We start from the raw sequence: 16,656 nt of genomic DNA on the forward strand, positions 1-16,656 counted from the left end.
AACTATCTTCCTTGGGCGTGGGGGAGGAGAGAAAAGAAAGACCTATCTGATAGTTTTTCTCCATTGTCAGAAGTATTATCAAAGTGCCATCTACTGGCATATTAGATATTAAATTTCAGCTGCTGAGCACTCATTCTGTTGTGCGCTTTGAAATCATTGCAGCAAGTCTTGCTGGGAGTGACGAGTCTTGACGTGACATTGCTCTCAGGGGAAATTTTTTATGCATTTTGCATGCAATCCCCAAGTGCAAAATGCATGTAAAATAAAGCGTACACAAAATTTCCACTGAGAGCAATGGCATGACGTCAAGACTCATCGCTCCCAGAGGACTTGCTACATCCATTTCTATAAGAGCTAGACAACCACCCTTATGCAACTGAAATTACTTTTCAAAGGCGGCAGGCACCCCTTGGTCCACATTGTATGCAAATCTGTAGGAGTTTGAATCTGGCAATGGCTGGACTCCAGAGCTGCACTCCGCTTCATAATATCAGCTCACCAGATTCCTCCCCCATCCTTAGTGGCAAACAAAAAGCAATATTTCTGTCTCACTTTCATGTGTCTGTTACCAACCGAGTCAACAGGATTGGTTTTTAAAATGATTGCCAATTTGCCTCTGTAACATTTTTGCAAGAACATGCCTGTCTCCTAAAGTAATCCTCCAGACCTATATCCCAGGGTATAGATAGATATTCTGAAACACTGGTTCCCAAATTGAGCAGTGGGGTTAATAGGAGTGGGGTAGGGGGTTGCACTAAGAGGCAGATGGGCAAGAGGAGGAGCTGGAGGGGTAAATGACGATCACTGGATCAAGTTCATCAGTTTTGTTGAATTAATTAAACTAAATAGTTTCCATTGGATTTTGAATATGTGCTATTAATTGTTCCTGTTTTGAATTTTATTTTATCTTCCTTAGTGGGTTGTGCAAACTGCTATTCTGAATAATGCTTTACATGGAGTAAGTTAGGGGCATGAACTTATTGAACAAGGAGGCAGTGGCCTGAGAAGGTTTGGAAGCCACTGTATTAAAGCATCACGTTCTGAAGCATATAAAACAGTTGTCTTTCATTGCCCTTGCAGGTGTATACCAAATAATAGTTCCCTATGAAGCTCCCTACATATCTTGGAATCAGTACAGAACATTGCCTCTTCATCTCTTTTCTGGGCCTATTTATGTTCTAATGCTGCCATCACACTGTTTTTCCTTCTGGCAGGAACGTGTAACATTTAATTTAACTCCTATAGTAGCCCCGCATGCTGATTAGAACTGAAAATATAGAAAAACAAATCTGTTGGCTTGTTCAGAAAAATCTGCTGTGCATTCATGTTTAGTCAATATTTCTAAAAAAACCACCCTGCATTTTAAGAATACTGAACAATATTGTAGTTTGCTCCAGTCAAGCAGTCTTCACATGCCACCTGGTGGACACAAAGAATTATGCCATAAAGCGCGTCACAATTTTTTCCCTGCTGCGAAACACTTTGCAAGGCAAATAATATTAGGACTTTATGCACACGAAATTGGCCTGTTCTGTCATTTGCCCAATGCAATGCTATTCCACAGCCCTAATATATCTAAAATTGGGCACGGTATGCAACTAATTTGTCCCACCTGTGCATCCCCTAAATCTGTACTGCAGATTCGTTCAACGCTCGGAGCAGATTTGAGAAGACTCTGGGGTTTCTGCAGGGAGAGGAGAAATTCTATTGCACAAGAAGTTGGTTGGCTACCACCCACAGTCCCAAACTTATTTAGTCTGTGATCAGCTGTCAAACTTCCAGTTTAAACAGGTGGTGTTCTACACATATTTAATTCTGTGCAACTGCTTTGCTGTTTAACTAATACATTTTCTGCTTTGCAATACACAACTGCATCAAACTAAGGTTGCCAACTCCTCATGCTCAGGTTAGGAGAACCAGTGTGGTGTAGTGGTTAGAGTGACAGACTTTGGCCCAGGAGATCAGAGTTCAAATCCCCACTCAGCCATGAAGCCCCCCTGGGGTGATCCTGAGACAGCTGGCATATCAGCCTAACCCACCACTCTGAGAATAATGTATGGTATGATGGCACACAAACGTTAAAACAACTTACAGCCGGTGTTTGGGAGTAGTGCCTCCCAATTACATGACTGCACCGCTTTCTGTCGGTGGAATAATACTAGTTTTTAACAAGCAGGCAGGTTTGCAAGAGCTGTCCAGGTTGCAAGAGCTGCAACTAAAAAATGCCATATTGGAACCAAAGCACATAAAACTAACAACTGCAATCTCTGTTGAGGTCAGGGAAAGTGGCAACCTCACAACACAGGCAATGATAGCAAAATGGTTTTTTAATGTGTTGACAGAGCACAGAGCATTTCTTACTGAGAAGGCTGTTGTATTTTCCATCCACTAGATGGCATGTGAAAACTGGCTACTGGAACCATCTTAAGCATGGCTCCAACAACCCTATGATCACACCCAGACCTAAAATGTTCATGAAAATAACTCTCTCCACCACCACCACCGCAACCCACTGCATTTATAGCCACCTGCCAAGACTTCACCCTGCCAGAGATTCTTTTTTAAGGCTCGGTTGGACTAAAGTATTGCAAAACAAATTGGGGGGAGGGAATCAGTTAGTAATTACAATCCACTGTTGGGTCTATTAGAGATTGCTACTTCATAATTGAGCCGGATCCAGTCTGGCTTTTCCGTTCACAGAAGGGCTACTTCCTTTTGCAGAAGGAACTGAGATCTAGTGGACGATCTTGGTGGAAGAAAGAAGGGGAGGCCATTTTCACTGGTTAGCTGCTACATCCCACACTTCCAGAGGTTCCCCTGCAACCGTCCAGAGAAGGCTTGGGGGAGGTACAAAGGAAAATCAGTGGGGGGAAAGGTCTTTGTTCTCTTCCTCCAGAAATGCCACCTAATGAGGCAGCAGACACTCTTCAGTTAGCTAAGCCGGCTTGCCTGTGCATCAACTCAGATCTTGGTTTGTTATCATTTCTGCTGAATGAGCTCTATGAAGCCTTAAAAGTGTACAAAGCCCAGCCAATCAAAACCAATGCAATGAAGTTATAACTTGACCATTCTGGCCACAATGCATGCTTTTCCCTACTCAAGCATGTCCGCCAGCCAGTATGGTGTAGTGGTTAGTGTGTCAGACTAGGACCTTGTAGTCCAGGGTACAAATCTCCAATTGACCGTGAAGCTCACTGGGTGACTTTGGGTCAGTCAACTGCCTCTCAGCCTAACCTGCCTCACAGGGTTGTTTGCAAGGATAAAATCAAGAGGAGAACCACGTATGCCTCCTTGAAGAAAAGGTGGGAAAGAAATGTAATGATCAACAAGTAAGTGGGACTTGTGAAAAGCATTTCAACAGCATTCACTGCTACAGGTTTCATCACCCTTTCAGCGAAAACCTCAGACCTGAAATCCAGAACAGAAACACTCAAACAAAATGAAAATGTACTAAAATTTAATCATTCATAAAAGCTGTAATTTAATCTGTGACAGTAAAACACAAGAAGCAATATTAGAGTTGGTTTAGTATATTATATATTTTAGCTTTCAAAGCCATAGAAATCAGTTATCCCAGTTTTTTTTCCTATAAAAGACCCATTTTTTTCCAAAGCATTATGCACAATTTTAATTAGAATATAATGGCAGAATGAAAATAATGATATTCCATAACTTTTTAAATATAAAATGAAGTCAATGACTTGGAAAGTTATTTGCTGCCATGAGTTCAAAGGGTAAAATTTGTATAATCGTATCTATCATGATAGATATAAAGTATTACTGGCTGACCATTTTTAGTGCTGGATGGGAGAAGAATTATGGTAAGAGGTCAATATGAAATTATAGTAGCAATATCTAACATCTGAAATGCATCCATGCTCTTTTGTATAATCATACAACTAGAGTCAATTATATTTATTATCACATCTGTTAACTGCTATTGCAAAGGAGAAGTACTATTGTCTTTAATTCCCAAGAGATATACACAAAGCAATTTTATTTTATTTCCTCCCCCCCAAGGGACCTTTGTGCAAACCATTATAAGATCTAAATTCTTCACATAATATATAAAAACAGAAGCCTCTTCGGATATGTTGTTAATTTGTGGTGTAGTTATTTGAAGTCTGGAATGGTGGCACTTTCCAAATTAGGCAACAGTTCTTCATTCCTGTAATCCTGAGCAGAAGAAGAGACAGACAATGAAGAGTCAGCATCCAACTTAGAAACAGCCTCTGCAAACAAGAGAGTACTTTACAAAAAAATACACACAGGATTGAAGGTACCTTCTTTAAAAATTCTTAAAAACAAATAAGCAGCACATGTTCAGAAAGGAGGACTTGTTTAAGACCCAAGGAACAAAGGTCAGAGCACTCGTCTATCTGGTCAGTATGGTTTACACCAGGGATGGGGAACCTGTGGCCCTCCAGATGTTGGTAGACTCCCACCAGCCTCATCCCAATGGTCAGGGATGATGGTACCTGTAGCTTGGACACTGAGGTCCAGTCTGAGGGCTTTCTGGAGGTTCCCTCACTGCATGACGTGAAGTTACAGAGAAACAGGCAGATGTTCTCCTTGGTAGTGGCACCTTCCCTGTGGAAAGCCCTCCACTCAGATGTCAAAGAGATAAACCACCATATGACTTTTAGAAGGCAACTGAAAGCAGCCCTGTTTCAGGAAGCTTTTAATGTTTGGTGTTTTGTGGTGTTTTTATATTTTGCTGGAAGCCACCCTGAGGGGCTGGGGCAACACAATAAGATGGCCAGCATATAAATAATAAAATAATTGTTGTTGTTGTTGTTTTGTTGTTGTTGTTAGTCCAGCAATATCTGGAGGCGCACAAGTTCTCCATCCTTGGTCTACACCAGGGATCAGCAAGTTTTATCTTGCCTGGGCTGGATCGGTTCCGCAGAGATCCCTCCGTGGGCTGGATCTCTCAGGTGAATGAGCGTGCGTGTGATTTTTGGCATCTACATCTGTGCAGATGCGATTTTCGGCATCTGCGCATGTGCAGATGCTATTTCCAGCACTGCAAAAGTGAGTCCCCGCGCTGCGCCGGTTTAGTGCAGCGCATGAGCAGGCAGCCTGGTTTGGTGGTGGCTTGGGGGCTGCTCAAATTACCTCCAGTGGCCACTTCTGGCCCATGGGGCTTAGGTTGCTGACCCCTGGTCTACACTGATTGGCAGCAGTTCCCCAGGGTCTCGGGGATTTAGAATTGAGTTGCCTACAACCCTCTGACTCATTTTTAAATTCCTTTCTCTCTCTCTTTAAGAGATGACTGAAAACTGGATTGCTGGGACAGTATGGGAGTTCGCTATGCTGACGTGTGTATGTATGTGAAAAAGGAAGAGAATGTTGCAGCACCTCTTGCATAGCAAACCAGTGTTTATGGTTGTGCTCTCTCTTTCTCTTTCTCTCACACAGACACATGCAGTAAGGATCGGAAACAAGAGAGTTAAAACTAGATGTCAAAAGCAAATGAGTCAGCAGGTGGCACTTCAACCCAAAAAGAAATGGCGTGTGCAGGCCCTAGTATGCATACTGATGACATAGCTGCTGTTCTGCTCCAAGTCCACTTCCGTATTATAGGAAAGGGGGGGGCATGGCTCTCAAAACCACTCAAATGCTGATCCCCCCCCCTCCCCAGGTAAACAATGTGCCTCTTCGCAGGATACATTTTTAAATGCTATAAAATCACATATAATTGAACCTCCCATTAAAAGCCAAAGAAAACATATATTTTAAAATTTCCCATAAAATCTGAACCGATAGAGCCAGCGGTGTAATTTTTGAAAAGGAAGCACAGGGTAGTGCCTGTCTGCCTAGCTGATCTTAAAAGTATTTTAAGCATCCTTTATAAAAGGAATGGGGAGCCTGTGACCCTGCAGACTTTGCTGAACTGAAACCCCCATGGTCCCCCAACCACTGGCTGCACTGGCCAGGGTGGATGGGAGCTGGAAAGTAACAACACCTGGAGGGCCACAGGTTCTCTACCTCTGCTATATAGCACAAACCCCAAATGTTAGTATTTGGCAGATTATCATTCCTTTGCCAAAGGAATGCAGGTGGCCTTCAGCCCAGCCTGCAACCATTCCAGCATCATGTAGTAGCTGCTGCAGCAGCAAAGAGAGTCAGTGACACGAACATGTCCCAGGAAGGTCATTAAGATTTCACCATTTGCTCACCTGGCTCAGAGCTGCTGCATGCTGTGGGTCTAGAGCAGCAGACATGATTTCTTTTTAGGCTTCTTCTTTTCCACTGGTGTTTTTCTATTTATCTGTCTGACGAGATCATAAAAGATCTGTGAGAGAGAGAGGAAGAGAGCAAAATAAGGTGAGCAATCAAGAGATACAGGTGCCGCAGAATGGCAACCTCATGTTACAATCCTGGCCTTAAAAGCTTTCGGCTAAATCAAGTGAGAAGGTGGGAGGCAGTGCAAAGAGAGCTGAACTTCTTGATTTTAGCATGAGAGAAACAGGGCAATTTATCTAAGCTCCCGAAGGTTTTTGCTTCCTCTTGGGGCTCCCCTAATTGTGGTCTAGCCACTTCCACTTTCCTCCGGCCTCATCACAAAGCAAGAAGAGAAGGGGGGGGGGAACCTCTACACTGTTCCAATTGAAAATCACATCACAACCAGGACAACCTCACACAGACCAGAAGTACAGGTACAAAGACGATGATAACCCAACAGAAAAAATCAAGCATTTGAAGAAGCATCTACCAGTTTAGCAATTATTAGCAACTCTCCATATACGAATGTGCATATACTGTAGCAACAAGGTGCCAGCATTTTAAATAAAGGAGTTTGCTGTTTGTATTTCTCTATCTTCCCATTTGTCTTGTGGTAGAGTTACCATTTCTGAACTCGTATAATACATATATAGAATACTTGCTAAGAAAAGTTGAAAGAGGCCTGGCTATCAAGCATGCAAGCCATTAAGGTGTAAGAGTTTCTTTTGCAAAATGCAAATTCCTAATCTCCATCTTATTTATATGTAAGGCTGCCATACAAACAAAGAAGATGTCTTATAGTCAGTGGTGTAGATATGGCTTGGGGTGTGTGTGTGTATAAATGCCATGGACTCATCCACTCTGTCTCTTATGTACTGTAGCATCAAACCTGCAGATGAAAGCTGCATACGTCTTTGTCTTTGGTAAAGTCAACTGCGTAGCAATGCAGCTACAGTATTCAGCCTCCTAGAAAAGCTCACTTAACTCACTTCCTCCCCACAACCCTGTGTGATTTCTAACAAGCTTAAAGTCTACAGTACTTTGCTTGTGAACTGCAAAACCTAGAAATTGGATACTGCCTTGATATTATCTATTTTTTAAACACACACACACAAGCACAGCCAAGCACTTTCTGAAAGCATGATAAAGCCACCATCTCTTTCACTCTGTACAATGACACTCTATAACAGCATTTAGGTTTCTCACACTCCCTCCCCACCGGGTTTACAGTTACATGGTTTGATGCTGTCAGCCTAAGGCAAAACACATCAGTTTGTACTCTAGTAAGGTCAACCTGGCTTCTTCCTCGATGCTCAGCAGAGCTTGGAAGTCGAAGATTGCATTGGAAAGAAGTGAGAAAAGGTTTAGGGAGGGTCCCGGAGGAGAAGAGCACAGGAAGGAGGAATCTACCATATCTCCTGATGAAAGATTATTCAAACCCTCGCACCTTATTGCCAGTCATTTCTAATCACTTATAGATCTCCTAAGTGCCTTTGTGTCAATCCAGCATAGCAGCATAAAGCAGGGAACTGTGAGAGGCCTGGTCTATCAAATATATTAACAGGGTGATTTGGCTTTCCTCCTCCACCCTCCTTTCCCAGGGATCCAGAACACTGAAAGGGTATCTGGGGAAGGATTGTAGCATAGTGTTAAGAGTAGCTACTTTGCAGGCAGATGCCCAATCCCTGGCACAGCCAGGAAGGACTGGGAGAGAGCCCCAAACCTTGCAGAGGCACTACGAGTCAGTGTGGATCTGGGTTTCCCAAACTTGGGTCTCCAGCTGTTTTTGGACTACAATTCCAACCTTCCCTGACCGCTGGTCCTGCTACTTAGGGATGATGGGAGCTGTAGTCCAAAAACAGCTGGAGACCCAAATTTGGGGAACCCTGGTGTAGGCTGAGTTGCATGGACCAATGATCTGACTTGGTACAAGGCACCTTCCTATGTTCCTATGACCAGCAGGGGCAGTGCAGTCCCCACATGCATGCTTGTCATGAGAACACATACCTTGTACCACCTCTAAAGCAGTAACTGTCTCTTTGAAGGGCACCATCCATATTTTTGTACACAATGTGATTCTCCCCTTGGTAAGGGAAACAGTCCACACTGAAAGTGCCCAAGTGGCAGCTGCTGTCATTTTAAAATGGAGGTATTTTAAAATGGAGGTATTTTCTCTTGGCAAGTGTTTGGGCCAAGGGGATTTGTGGGGAAGAGGCAGCACCATTCCCTCAGAGAACATTTTGGACACCCCCCCCACAGGTCCTCTTTCACTACAAAAGAAAAAAATAATACCCCCACCCCAAATATCAATGCCTCCCTATTAAAACCATGCTAAGTAAGAGCAATTGTAGATAACTTTTCTTCTAACCATCTCAAGTCAATAATTAGAGGTGGGCTCAAATCTTCATTTAACTAAATCTCCATATTGAAAGTGTGACAAGGAATGGGTGTATATGTTTCATTCAAATGGAATAGCTGCCACGTTAAATGCAACAAGAAAGAGAGGCTAAAATGTTAAATCAGTATAGCACAGGCCTAGTTCAATGGTGTTTACTCCCAGTTATAGGACTGCCACCGTCTCAGACAGAATAAGGCATGCTAAGCTTTCAGATTTCTGTCTCATTAAAGGCTAATGTAAGGCACAAAGGCCTGCATACGTAGTGTATCCCTCCTCTCCTTTGATTCCCCTCAGTTTCCAAAGATTGGCAAACCATTGCTTTCTGTATTGGCTCTTGTTCAAAAAAATCAAAACAAGCGTGACAGCAAATTCTTTTGGATGAGAACGGTTTTTGGATTTTTAAAAATGGAAATTACAAGTGGAAGTCATCTGTTGCTTCCAAAACACAAAGTAACGAGGCAACTCTTCATAACTGAGGAATTACGAACTTGGCAAAGTCACAAGAATATCAGAGAATACGCCAGAAACTCAGTTCCCCAAAACTAAAATCAAAAGAATAAACTAACAAAACTGACATACAGACCCTCTTCAAAACTTTTGAAATGAAGATGTGTCCAGCCTTGAAAACACAAGTCACCAGCTGAGCATGATGATGTAATTTGTGGGTGGCTGTACCAGATACAGCTGCCCATAAACAAATGAAGGTACCCCATCTTCCTCTCCTGGCAGAGTTTACCAACACTGATCAGATGTTTTGGAAAACCTAACTTTAAATTTCTTGAGTGGTCAGGACTTCCTTCACAAAATGAACACAGCCTAGTTAGCTCAGTTATCTGAAAGAGGTAATTAATGGTGGTTAGAGAAAACCAGGCTCTGTGTGTTTTGGGATAAGCAGGCAGGGAATGATGGGAACTGTAGTTCTGCAACTTCCAGGAATCCAAAGTGGAGGAGCATTGGCCTATAGCAGCCTTCCCCAACCTGGGGCTCTGCAGATGTTTTGGACTACAACTCCCATCTTCTCCAACAATCCATCAGGGATTACTGCAGTTGTAGGGACCAGGTTAAGGAAGCCTGGCCTATAGTGATAATGTTTTATTATTATTTCACACATTTCTTTAATGGCATTCACCCTAGCTGGGGCAGAAGAGGGTCTAGCCCCCCCGCCCCGCCCCACAACTACTATTTCATCAGGTAACAGCTAACTAAGCTGTGTTCCCTTCCTAAAGGGCCTTCGTGAAGCAGCTCTGCTGCCCAGGGCAGTTCTCAGTCATTTGGAAGCAGATGATACGTACTGTCAAATGAAGCACCCAGTCAGCCATCAACTTCAGTGCTGTGGACTTCTCATATAAACTATATAAAACAAAGTGTCTCTTGTGGCACCTTGAAGACTTGTTCAACAGTTCCTCTGGAAATTGTTTTATATATGATACATACTTGAACGTATCACAAGAGCTCATGTGATTCACAGCTTGTTCCGAAGGTTTCATCACCGGGGAGGGGGAGAATCACTCCAGTGGATGCTTCTAGGGCTGCATTAAATGATCTCCCACTTGTACTTTGGGGCTAAAAATATCAAGAGCAGGAAAGCAGGGCAAAGAAAATATCCCCACTCCACACCAAACACACAATGGCCAGCTTTTTATACCTGTTCACTGCTGTTTCCTCACTGTCACCCTGTTTGGGCAACATGGAAGGGGGAGGCAGGAGGAGAAGAGTGTCTCTCCACCCAACATGAGCCCATACAATCAGAGACCATGTAGTGAATGCAATGGGGACACGACTCAGCTGATTGAGACATGACTGTGGGGCAATGCTAATGAAGGCAAACAGAACCGATCCAGAACATGATGCTTTCTTCATTGGTCATGGGCGCAATCCCTGCCAATCGATTCACTAACTGCTCTTGCTCCAAAGAAACAAGACATTCAGATCACCCGCTCTAAAAGAGACTTGAAATGGGGAACAATTTTCACTGCTACCAAACATATTAGCGCTACAAGCATTCCTCATTCCAATCAGTGCCGCTTTGGCTTTTTTGCTCTTTTATGCCTTGCTTTTTGCAGAGATTCATCTGCCCTACAGTGCTTACCTAACAGAAACCACACGGTCTGCCTTTCATTTAGGCGCATTGAGCTTGCATAAAGCACTTTTCTAAGCAACACGGCTCTAGTTTGAACTCTGGGTCTTGCGAGATTAAAATGCAGTGCGTGGCACACCTATTTGCACAGGTGCTCAGCATGCAAACATGACCACTCACGCACCACATTTAGTTCCACAGTAAAGCAGCGTTTGGAATGATTGAGGAAGAGCTCTCAGCTAAGGGATTAGTTTTCTCTAAGGTAACACAATAGCAGAGTGAATCACTTATTGACAGATCAGAAAAGCGAACACCGACACCCTGCAGGTTTTGGCTCAGGTTTTGCACTGGGCATCTCGCTCTGCACAAATGCACTTCAGTCACCAAAACAGCACAACGGCGGGGATGCAAAAACAGTATCTTTTATGTGAGCCTTCAGAAAGGATCCACCGAAACGTAGGCTTTCGATTTGCGCAAATGTTCAGTCCAAGAGGACTATAGGAATATTTACACGAGGGGATGGTGTACATACATATATACACAAACCCAAGCCTATAAAAAGGGGTTGTGTGCTGCCTTGTGAAAGATTAACCAATAGTTACCTCGTTAACATTGATTTTCGACTTTGCAGATGACTCTAGAAAGGCACAGTTACACCACTGTCTTGCTAAGTTCTGTCCCTGTTCTTTGCCAACTACACGTTCATCTTCCAGGTCACATTTATTGCCAACCAGAATCATGGGAACCTGCGCAGAAAGAATAAGAGAGTTATTAATAGATGACATTCAAAGCTGTGTGCTTAGTCTGAGCAGACCTGCAAAAATACTCGCTGACCAACGTTAGCAGTCTCTAGAATGAAGGAGGAGTCCCGTCCCCAGTTACATCTGGAGAAATTTTCTACTCTTAGTTTTTCATGCTTTTGCTTAACAGATTGAATACACATTATCGCTTGCTACTGATAACATGTTTCAAGAAACAAAAATGTGAGAAATTTATGAATACATTAAAAAAGGAGTTTCATCACATTGAAAAGTAAGGCAGAATCTGAACTTTTCAAAAACTGTCTAACACCAGCAATAGGGAACCTTCCATGGTTGTTCTCCAAAAGCCATGTCCATCTGCCTCACACCTGACATCCTATGAGTCATCAAGGGTGGGACAGATACTATTGCTGTGACAAAGAAACAATTGGGAACTTAAAGTGAGGTCTCAATTGTTCTTTTGTAAATTGAGCTCCCTTGTCAGCCATGAACAGCTGATCGGCGCCAAGAGGAAGCTCCACTCAAATTGACACACTGAGGTGGGTCATTGTCTCAGTTTGAAGCAGTCTGCTTTCAAACAACTTCCTAAAATGAAGCTTTCTTCCTCTGCAAAGGGTGGAAAAGGTTTGATTTGAGGAAGCAGAACTAGCCCCTCTGAAGGCGCATTCCCAGTTGCAATCAGTGTACCTTTAAAGGAGGGTTTAGATCAGTGGTTACAGTGATCCCCTTTGAACTTCAACAGAAGTCAATCTCCTGACATCATTATGATAATAGGAGATTGACAGGCGGCTGAACCTACCCACTTGTCAGAGTTGGCCTGTGAAGGGTGGGGAAATTGGGGATCAGGCTAGTGCCCCACCACTGAATACAATATATATATATATATATATATATATATATATATATATATATATATATATTTGCTTTCGTATATATATTAGAACTGTGCCATAAATCTGTATTATTTGGACACAAAACCCCTATATTCCTTGCAAATTAGAACTCCAAAGTACATTTTGAGGATAAATGACTGAATTATGCATTAGGTACCTGCAAGAAAGTAAGCAAACAAACTATTTTGTACCCGTCTTTACCATGGCTACATCACACTGATAATTAAACCGTCTCATGGCAACTATCAAAGAAATGAAGATACCACAGTCTGGAAGGTTCATTGACACACAATCTATTTCCACAAGCACTTACCTTAATGTCAGTTTCTACAACAACACAGAGTTGACATTTCAAACCCTCAGATAGGCAGTAGCTACTTTTCAATTCAACATAATTTATACAACAGGATGTACATCACTTCCCAAGAAATACGCTGTATGTATTGGCCCCAGTGATTTGTCCTGCTTAGGCAATAAATGCCTTCTCAACTCCAGAAATGGGGCCTCAGAGTCATGAAATGCAAAGACAGTTATGCAATCCTTATGTTCTTATTTTGAACTGTTTGACAGCGTGCTGGACATTAAAACTTTAATTGCAAACACTGAACACACACGCACAGAGACACATCCTGTTTCGCCTGAGCTATCTAAAAGTGCTACACACAAAAAACTGCTGATAATGGGTGTGCACACCATTCTGTTTCCTTAAGTATTTAAAACACACACCCGCACAGCAAAGTTTGCACTTTCCAGAAGGAAAGTACCTCATATACTTCTCGTTTATAAATAATTAGCAACAGTTCTAATATTTGCTAAATTTCTGAGCACACTCTCTTATTCATGGATGATCAGTTCCAGGTAAAAAGAAACACATTTCTTGTGATTTCCCCCCCCCCCAACAGGTGTAGTTAAATCCGCTACTATACAAGCTACTATCCTGATAAAAGAAATGAAATCCATACTTCGTTTAAAACAAGGAAAGAAAAACATTTAGCATATTAAAATCTGGAAGCTATCACTTAACACAAAAAGTTTTTTTAAAAAAATAGTAACTACAGTGTAGTTAGAATGAAGGGTATAATTTATTTGAACTCAAACAGGGTACATGTGTAACCTCAAACAGTGTAAGTTGCTGCATATCACAGTGTTTTGACTTAAATGCTAAGAAAGGAATCAGCTTCTAAGATGAATATAATCCCTCATCTAAAATATCATTCGTTTTATTTTTATTTTTTAAAACGTAACCAAGATTTGTGTATCAAAGAGGGTTTCAAAAACATTACGGGAAAAGAGAAAAATAAAGCCAGAGATAATGATCAGCAAAGATATGAAAACTGAAGAATAAAAATATGTGGCTAAACTACTTTTAAACATAGTTAAGATCTTCCTATCCACATGCATTGGACAGTAGCTACCTATTCATCTATGGAGAGATATTTCATGAATAACTATCTGAATACAATGGGTTGGACAGACATACCAATTCTGTCCACTGATTTTCGGGACTAACAAAGAGCCCAAATCAAAAGGGTAAGCTAGAGCTGATGCTAAAGTAACACTTCCTGGTTAGCACGCTAATTTGCTAGGTCACAGGTTTTACAGTGCGAATGGATGTTATGAACTTCTGTGACAGCATTTGCTGCTACTGATTCAGACAAAATAATCTCCCTACCCACCCCCACCCCCCAAAATAATGGTCTTCCATTTCCAAGGGCAGCCTCAGAGGTTAAATCATGAGTTTTCTTACTGTCTATTGTTTTCTGTTTTTTAATGTACAACTATCCCATTAGAGAAAGATAGATTTTTTAAAAAAAATAAATAGATGGCATTTAAAAACTCAAGTCATTTAAAAACTCAAATATCGCAGGACACATAATGGGAGGAGTACAATATTGCACTAATACAAGTGTTCCCTCGGTCCAAGATTTCTGCTTACCTGATGAAACAGTCTCCCCTCTACTCCCCTCATGCGCTGTTCTGGGGGTTCTCCTAACCCTCCAAGAGCCAACTGGGGTGTGTGGGCAAAAGACCCATTGCACTAGTGGGGGCCTTGCGCTGGCTCCTGCTAGCAGAACTACTTAGCTGAATCCAACCCATTGTGCAGTTCCACCCTGCACATTCACTCATTGCATTATATGGGCTGAGACTTACTTCCTAGAAAGTCTATTAGGAATTGCAGCCTTAAGAAACAGAAAGCTGGACTAGGTGGACATTTGGTAGGATCCTGATTAAAGAGGGCTGCTCTTAACATATGTGGTGGTGATGGTGGTATCTGTAAACAATGAAAACATCCATGCGCAACATCACAACCTACAGCATGATGCCATGGAACTGACAGCATAATGCAAAGCCCATCAGCTTGAATTGCATAGCCACTTAACAGCTGTGCAATAGTAATTGACAGCAAAGTCATCCAGGTATAGATCTCCTGCATGATTACTGGTGGAAGCCCTGCTTAAAAGGTGATAAACCATATAGGAAGTCAGCTGCCTGAGTTGGCGCTAAGTTCAGCCAACTGAAAGTCTTTCACATATTACAGTAAAAGATGAACCTAGGCCAAGGTGGCTAACCTGTGCCCTGTTCCCTTGTGTTCCCAAACAAACTTGCATCACCCCTGACTATTGACCATCCTGGCTGGTGCTGATGAGAGATGCAGACCAACAACAGCAGGAGGGTCACAGGTTAGTCACTTTAAAATATGCACAAGTTAAAATACTAAAACATTTACATTACCTCCACTTTCTAGGCATCTAAACACATTTAAGCTATCATGCGGCAAAGGAAGTTTTGTAGTACTAAGATTTTTAGTCTACTAATTAAGTCTGTAATATTTTCTTTAGGAAAAAAACAGTGTGGACTTTTGAGCACAGCTATTTTGATTAGCCAGATTATCACACAACTAGAAAACTGTGTTTTTCCACCTGATGGCAGCCAGAAACAAAATCTCTACCCAAGAGCCACAAAACCCATTTTAAACAGCAAGTCATAATGGGAGTTACTGAGCCTTCTAAAAACCTGGCACCATATGTAGCCATTTCAGTGACAAAAGGTTGAGCGGGAGGAATTGGGCTTGTACACTGGCGTATTCTACTAAAAAGCCGCTTCTTATGGGACTTGAACTTTTCCAGAGTTCAATCCCAGTTTGGGATACAGAGCATTTCTGACTAACCGTCCAGTAATGTCCATATGAATAGTCTCCAAAATATCTAAATAGAGAAATTTATGATATCATACAAAACATTCTAGAACAGTGTTCTTCAGTCATCTTATTAACTGTGCAAAAAACAGATGCTGGCTTGTTTAGTTTGGGGGGGGGGGGAGAGAGATTCCAATGGTTCAAAAAGCAATAACCCATTTACTTACGTCTTCCGTGTCCTTGACCCGTAAGATCTGCTCCCTCAGGTCCTGCAAGTCATTGAACGTGGACTGTGCTGTAATAGAATATACTAGTGCAAACCCCTGACCGTTCTTCATATAGAGATCCCTCATTGCTGTAAATTGCTCCTGTAATCAATTTTTAAAAAAAAAAATAAATGAATTAGCTGTTTAGTTTAATTAGCTGTTTAACATACACACATTAAGAAGTTCAGGTTTAAACAGGGATAAAAAGGTCATAGGCAACTGGAAATTTCCAGTCTTTGCTCTTGCAGAAATCCAGTGAAAAAAATAAATTTAATTTTAAAAGGAACCAGCTTTCTCAAATATCCTTCTTTCAATGTTAGAAATTTAAAACAAGGGCTTCGAAGTGTTTAGGGCGGCTTCACACCTTACAACCAAATATCTGCTTCTATTGCGAAAGGCAGCTATGTATTTTAACACATACCCCTCCCCTCTCACCTTCCCCGCCATCTCTCTCTCTCTCATACACCCAGAGCTCACTTGAAACATGCATCAGCAGCCTGGGCCAACACAGTGTACTCAGGATGAAAAAACTATATAGCCAGCCCAGATCGCATATTTCAGGCTGTGGAGGATAATACTAAATGCACGGTGATAAATAAACCACACTTCTATTGTAAGATGTGAAGCAGTCTTTAGATTCAGAAGGATTTCAGGAAATCTTTTCAGAACATCAAGAACCACTATAAGCTTTAAAGGACGGACGCCCAAGAAAGCCAGGCAGCTAGGCAGTCTCTCTTAAAGGCAGCAATTGTATCGGTACATGTGTTTTACAAGTTGTTTAGCAGTGTGACACTTTATCTGTCAGCTTTAACTGCCATAATGTTTTAATTTGTTGTTGTTTTCAACAATAGAGAAGTTCAACAAGAGGCTTTTTCGTTAGAACTTCAAAGTGCTGGA

At 41.9% G+C, this 16,656-nt stretch overlaps 1 protein-coding gene across 5 annotated transcripts in view; it reads right to left on the reverse strand.

The window, feature by feature from the left end:
- Positions 1–3,440: 3,440 nt before the first annotated feature.
- Positions 3,441–16,656, reverse strand: part of RAP1A (RAP1A, member of RAS oncogene family) — a 90,883-nt gene continuing 77,667 nt past the window's right edge. For all 5 annotated transcript variants that reach the window (XM_083509096.1, XM_083509100.1, XM_083509098.1 and 2 more), the window contains exons 6-9: positions 15,721–15,861; positions 11,306–11,449; positions 6,183–6,298; positions 3,441–4,176 (exon numbers count right to left, since the gene is read on the reverse strand). In XM_083509096.1, coding sequence (XP_083365222.1) covers positions 6,212–6,298; positions 11,306–11,449; positions 15,721–15,861 — 372 coding nt within the window. In that variant the 3' untranslated portion in view covers positions 3,441–4,176; positions 6,183–6,211. The remainder of the gene's footprint in view (positions 4,177–6,182; positions 6,299–11,305; positions 11,450–15,720; positions 15,862–16,656) is intronic.

Source organism: Podarcis liolepis, assembly GCF_965112155.1.
Source record: "Podarcis liolepis genome assembly, chromosome: 6".
Taxonomy (NCBI): Eukaryota; Metazoa; Chordata; class Lepidosauria; order Squamata; family Lacertidae; genus Podarcis; species Podarcis liolepis.